The sequence below is a fragment of the Molothrus aeneus genome, chromosome 24 (assembly GCF_037042795.1).
Source record: "Molothrus aeneus isolate 106 chromosome 24, BPBGC_Maene_1.0, whole genome shotgun sequence".
Taxonomy (NCBI): Eukaryota; Metazoa; Chordata; class Aves; order Passeriformes; family Icteridae; genus Molothrus; species Molothrus aeneus.
The window spans coordinates 4,308,865-4,315,190 of NC_089669.1; the positions used below are offsets into that span (position 1 = coordinate 4,308,865).

Consider the following 6,326-nt stretch of genomic DNA (forward strand, 5'->3'; position numbering starts at 1 on the left):
GAGGGGAGAGGGAGAACCTCAGGGAGGGGAGAGGAACCCCGTGAGGGGAACGAGAGCCCCGGCTGATGGCACTGAGCCCCGGCTGAGGGGAGTGGGAGAACCTCAGGGAGGGGAGAGGAACCCTGTGAGGGGCAATAGAACCGCGGTTGGTGGCACTGAGCCCCGGCTGAGGGGAGAAAGTGAGAGACAGGCATAGGGAGAGACACAGAGAGAAAACCTCGGCTGAGGGTACAAACTGACACGGCTGAGGGGGGAGAGAGAGAAAATCCCGGCTGAGGGGAGAGATCGAAATGGAGAGCCCCAGCTGAGGGAAGAGAGAAAACCCCAGCAGAGAGGGGACAGAGCCTCATCTGAGGAGTAGACAGAGAACCCCAAATGATGGAGGAGAGCACACCCCAGGAACCCCCTTTAGGGGGAAGCCTCCGTGCTGGGCAGGCAGAGCCCAAGGGACAGACACGAACCTTGCGCTCGCTGAAGGACCGAAGGATCAGGGGGAGACGCTTTGAGGACAAGGCAGAGCATTTCCAGTCCTGAAGCTCCAGTCCAGTTTCCAACACAAGTGGAGCAAGTTCTGAAAATGCCCATGAGCCCTCAGGAACAGTGTACAACCAGCCACTTACATTACAGATCCAGAATGGGACAGGAGCAACTGGAACATGGAGCTGTGTCAGAGGTGTTTAGGCTGGATATCAGGGAAAGGTTCATCCCCAGAGGGTGCTGGCACTGCCCAGGCTCCCCAGGGAATGGGCACAGCCCCGAGGCTGCCAGAGCTCCAGGAAAGTTTGAACGTTGTCCCAGGGATGCCCAGGGTGGAATTTTGGGGTGTCTGTGCAGGGCAGGGAATGGACTGGATCCCTGTGGGTCCCTTCCAGCTCGGGATATTCTGTGAACGTATTTGAACTTCCCTCACCTATTTTTGCCTGCTGCTAATTAACAATAAACTCAATCAAAGCAATTGATATTTAGTTTCTGGTTTTTTTCTGGCTGCACAGCTAGGACCCAATTGGAGGGATGTTACTCGACAGACACTGAGAGGGAAGATAAAAATGCATCAGAGGCATTCTGGATTATGTTAATCTAAAAACCAGAAAATTCAACATTTTGTTTTTGGTCATTGCAGTATTTCACTCAGGTGCAAAAGGCTTGGGAATATGCAGAATACATGGAATTCCCCCAGGACCCACAAAACACTTGAGAAAGTATTTCCCATTGGGTTTTTTATTCCCTCCTGAACAATTTCTAATAGAAAAGTACTGTATACAAGAGCACTCCTGTACAGAAACCCCTTATATTTACCAGTCTTGCTGGATATTCCAAATGTTCACCATGTCTCCAGTGTTCACTGTCTCTCAGTAAGCACAGGGACGAGTCACCTTCTGCATCTATCAAAAGTCTCACTTGGGGAAAAGTGCCATTAAAAATTTCAGCTAATAGTGGACATGAGATGTTTACCATTCTTGGAAGATTATCCTTCAACCACAGGTAGGACAGAAATCTTTATATAAAAATGTCATTAAAAATACCACAGTACTGAGAAACTCCCACAACACTGCACCTCTAATTCCACTCAATACAGGACCTGCAGGAACTATGGAACACCAGACTCACCTGTGATGTGACATTAAAATTCTGTTCATGAGGGTGGTTTGGTTTGGTTTTGAGGCAGACCTGAGCTCCCTCTTCCTGAACCCAAATTTGTGGGAGGCCAAAGAGCTTTGATCTGCAGGTGCTGTGCTCTGGCAGGCTCTGAGCAGGGCTGGCTGGTAACTGGGAGCACTGGGAAGGCTGGGACAGGTCTATCTATCAAAAAAGATTAATCCTTCAAAAATGTGTCAGGAAGTGTTGTTAACTCCAATCTTCACCCCTAAAACAAGGTAAAGTTTGCTCTGAATAGGAGTGACTCCTTCAAGTGCTCTGCTGGCATCTGCTGTTCTCTCAGCTGCCCTCAGCAGTGGCCAGGTGACAAAGCCAGGCCAGGTGACAAAGCCAGGCCAGCCAGGCACTGAGGGTCCCTCACTCTGCAGAGCCCAGCTGCCCTGTGCAGCCAGAGCAAACCACATCCCTGCCTCTCACACTGTGGTTTCTCAATCATCTCCTGTTCTTTTTATCAAGCACAAAAATCACAACCTGCATTATGTTCTCTAGCTACAGACAAGGTGGATTTAAGAGCCACCTGCACAGCTGGAATTATTAACTAAAGCTCATAAAAAATAACAAAGGGTGAGGAAATGAGCCATCACAAGGGAGGACACATCAAATACTTCAATGCTAAGCATCCGAGTGCTGCAGGTACAAAGACAGAGCAGGGTGCAAGGTTTTGCCATCAACACTTCAGAAAAATGCAGAGAAAACAGCCCACACACTTTATAGATAAAACAAATATACAAGGAAACACCTGGAACAACAAATCCTTGTCAGGTAGTTTCATAACAGTCCCTGAAGGCTTGGAGATGAGGTTGGTGTGGCCTTGGCTTCAGTCTGGCAGATCTTCTCTCCCCACCTCGAAGGACTCCTTGCTGATCAACAGCAGCTCACGCAGCTCTTTGTTTTCAAGCTGCAAAACCAACAATATTGCTGAAATAGAAACGAGCTAATTCACAACTAAAGGACTGTCACAGAAAGATACTAATTTGTAATTAAAAGATGCTAATATTTGAACAGTCCCACTCCTTCACAGATACATAAAGTTTGTAATGCCAACATTAGTACAGTGGAACCATGTAATTTTAGTATGGGAACCACATAATTTAAAGCTTATCTTCTTCTGGCTTTATTTATTTATTTATATATAGATACATAAAAATAATATGAACATTAAAAACTTGAAAATAAACAATTATGTTCTGCATTTCATGACCCCATCACAAAATTTTTAATGTTTTAAGTCCTTGACACAAACACAGAAAATGCAGAGAAAGTCTGGAGACCCCCAAAGCTCGATTTATCTTCAGCAACTGGCTCTGTTCTTACCTCCAACTGAGCCAGCTTCTCCTGAACTTTAAAGAACTGCTCATCATCCACTTGAACAGCTTTTCTCATCACCTCTCCCATCTCACATATTCTGTCTATTTGACTTTCAATTTCCTGAAAGACATAAAATTAATACATTCAGTAAGTTCAGGCAAAAGCAACAGTCATTATTTATTCCTTCTAAATCACTTACTTCCATTTTTCTGATTTTGGATTCTCTTTCTGTTTCGAATTTAAATCATTTTCTCCCAAGCACTTGAAAGCCTCTCTGCCTTGTATACTTCAAGATAAGAACTTGCACCTTATTGTCCTTTATCAGCAGTCCTTTATCCGTGAAAACAGTGAAGAGAGACACAGCAGCCAACAAGATAAGGCACTCTGATTTAAAGGGAAATAATTTCAAGTGTGCCAAGGTCTGAGACAGCAAATTCAGGTTCACATGAACATGATTAGTAGGCAGCAAATTTTATTTTGCTTTATTAGAAAAGCCTGACTGAATTTATTAAGACACTAAAAATAAATGCAAAGATGATTTCAAGTCTGGAGTAAACAACTTTACCTCAGAAGGACATCCAGCAACAAAACTAAAGCAAGTAAGACCAGAGCCTTCTGAGGCAGATTGTACAGAATCTGTCTAGATACAGCAAAAATCCTCTGGAAAATGCATTTTGCTGCAGCTCAGGAATGCACATGGAACAAACACTGACAAATTCCAGTATGGAGCAACAGTTCCTGCTAGAAGAGCAATACATCACTCAACATGACAGGCCACAGGGTGGAGTTTCTTTAAGTGCCCATAGTTTTTCTACTGCCTCTGGAAGATAAATTTATCACAGAGCAGAGAATTCAGTTTTGAACTCCATTATTCAGAAAGTATGTAAATAAATTAGAGCATCCAGAAGACAGCTGGAGAACATGAGAGACTTCTGGGAAAAAAAAGATTATTATTTTTCCAAACTATTATTTTTCTAAACAGGAAGATGGTTATACTAAGAATAGTTATTTTAAAGACATTAGCAGTTTGTTACTGTTCTCCAAATGGTGGGGAGAAAAAACTCAAGGACTTCACCTGAAGTACAGAAGACTTTGCCTAGAAATTGAGACAATCAAGGGACATCCCTTCAAGGGTTCCTGCAGAGCCCTTTCAGCTTTGCATTGTCAAATTTTGTTCAAATGTAAAACCCTGATAAACAGCAATTCTTGCACTCAGGGAGGCACTGGAAACCAAACATAGCTACACCTTCAGATGAGTTAAGCAACTCAGAAAAGAGAAGCAGTGAATTGCCACATATCAGTGCACACAAACACATAAGAAGAGTTGGCCTGGCTCCAGTTTCAATGAAAAAGATATGAGATGTCACTGGGTTGAACCAACCTGCTGCTCTCTAATGAGATAAAAATACATTTTAAAAAATGCCTAACACAATTCCTAAGTTTTAAATGAAAACTTAACGTTATTCTATTGTTACTCAATACCTAAATATGAAACAGCCAGCAGTTATCAGCAGCCACATCTCAGAGTTCTGAAGTCACTGAGCCCAGTGTGCACAAAGGGACACTTCAGGCCACTCCACACAGTATCTGGATTTAAGAACACTAGGGAGTGAAATCTCTTAAGAACTAAACATATACAGCTCACAGAGTTTAGGAGGGTTTTTCCCCTTTGTTACAGCTAATGAATTATAACAACTCAGATATCTGATTTTACTACAGAGGATCAGGCACATTAAACTTAAGCCAGGAAAATCACCACCTGGTTGAAAGAAAAAGCCTCCACCTGGGCTGTGAAGGGGTTGTGCCTTTCAGTGTCCTCTGGGACAGCAGTTACAACCTGTCTGCTCTGAAAGGAACAGAGGGGAAAATACCAGCAAAGAGAGTCAAGACTGGGAGAAAATGTACTTTGGAGCACAGGCATTGCAGGAATGGAAACAAAGATTGAGTGACAGCAAGCAGGGGACAGGGGTCTTGAGCACTCTACTGTCCCCATCTCACCTTACCCCAGAATTCGCCTGATGGACTTTCAAGACTGGTTCTGCCTCTTCACGTTTCCTCCCTTCCAGCAGCTGCAACATCTGCTTCCTGTACTTGCTCATGATGAGCTCCAGCGCGTCCTGGTGCTCCTCCAGCGAGACCCACAGCTCTGCAGAGCACAGCACATCAGGCAGGGCCACAGCAGGAGCCCCGAGGCGCTCGCTGCGGGACCGGCGCTGCCCCACCGCCCCCCGGATGCCCTCGGCCGAGGAGACTCCCTGAGCCACCACCCCCCGGGGCATCCAGCGACTCTGCTCTCCTCCACGGGACCCTCCCGCCGGGACAGCCCCGCTTCCCGCCCAACATCCCCCGGGGCCCCTCTGCCCATCAGCACCCGCCAGGATCCGCCCCGGCCCCGCTCACCCCGGTTCTCCTGCTGCAGGTCGCGGATCTGCGTGTTCTCCTGTGCCAGCACCACGTGCGGCCGCAGCCGGGACGGGTCGGGCCGCTCCGCCGCGGGTCCCGGGCCCTGCCGAGGAAACGCGGGGGTCGGTCCGGCCGCCTTGGGCCTACCGAGACGCGGGGGTCGTTCCGGCCGCCCCGCCCGGGCCCTGCCGAGACGCGGGGGTGGGTCTGGCCGCGCTCACCTGGTCGGCGCAGCCCGCGCCCGCCTCCCGCATAGCGGCCACGCGCCGGTGCAGCACGGCCGACTGGTCGATGAGCGACTCGGCCGCCGTGTCGTGCTCCTTCAGCCTCTCCAGCAGCGTCCGCGCGTCCGTCAGGATCTTATCGATGGTGCAGCTCATGGCGGGCGGCGCTGCTCAGCCCCGCGGCGGGCCCATGTCCCTCGCGGCCCCGCCGCCGCTCTCGCCCCTCAGCCGTTCTGGCCCCGCTCCGGCCCCGCCGCCGGGCGCGGGCGGACGCGAACCCGCGGGGCCGGCAACGCCGCTTCCGCCTGCGGCCACGGCGCCGCCAGTGCGCAGGCGCGAGCCGGCGCGAGCCCGCCGATCCACCACGGGCTCGCCTGGCGGCGCCAGAGCGCCACGGCCCGGCCGGGGGGCGGGGCCAGAGCGGGAGGGGCGGGGCCAGCACGCCGGTTGGGCGGTCTGGGGGCGGGGCCAACACCGGGAGTGCCTCCGCCGTTCCCGGGGATGCTCGCAGCCCTCGGGCTTTGGCTGAGTTTGGGGTGTTTGGGGGTGTTTTGGAGCAGGGGACACCGCGCTCCCCCGGCACACGGCGTGCCTGCCCCGGTGGATGCGCTCCCTCCCACGAGCCGCCCACGCCGCGGTCCCGCGTGTCCGAGCCCCCCGTGCCCCGAGAGCCCCGGCGCGGTCGGGGGAGCCCGGGACAAGGCCGGCTCCGAGCGGCCGCTGCTCGGCACAGGC

The 6,326-nt window shown here is 50.5% G+C and overlaps 1 protein-coding gene across 1 annotated transcript; it reads right to left on the reverse strand.

Moving 5' to 3' along the window:
* Positions 1 to 1,202: 1,202 nt before the first annotated feature.
* SIKE1 (suppressor of IKBKE 1) lies at positions 1,203 to 5,875 on the reverse strand. Its single transcript, XM_066565474.1, has 5 exons — positions 5,589 to 5,875; positions 5,365 to 5,470; positions 4,968 to 5,110; positions 2,971 to 3,084; positions 1,203 to 2,554 (listed from the first exon to the last, which is right to left on the reverse strand). Exons 1-5 carry the CDS (start codon positions 5,745 to 5,747, stop codon positions 2,474 to 2,476), a joined length of 603 nt encoding a protein of 200 aa, XP_066421571.1. The 5' UTR covers positions 5,748 to 5,875; the 3' UTR covers positions 1,203 to 2,473.
* Positions 5,876 to 6,326: the final 451 nt, after the last annotated feature.

Coding starts and splice junctions, on each gene's coding strand:
- SIKE1 (XM_066565474.1), bottom strand. CDS start 5,747: ATGAGCTGCACCATCGATAAGATCCTGACGGACGCGCGGACGCTGCTG. Junction 3,085..4,967: donor TCCATCAGGCGAATTCTGGG/GTAAGGTGAGAT, acceptor TATGTCTTTCAG/GAAATTGAAAGTCAAATAGA. Junction 2,555..2,970: donor AGAAGCTGGCTCAGTTGGAG/GTAAGAACAGAG, acceptor TTGGTTTTGCAG/CTTGAAAACAAAGAGCTGCG.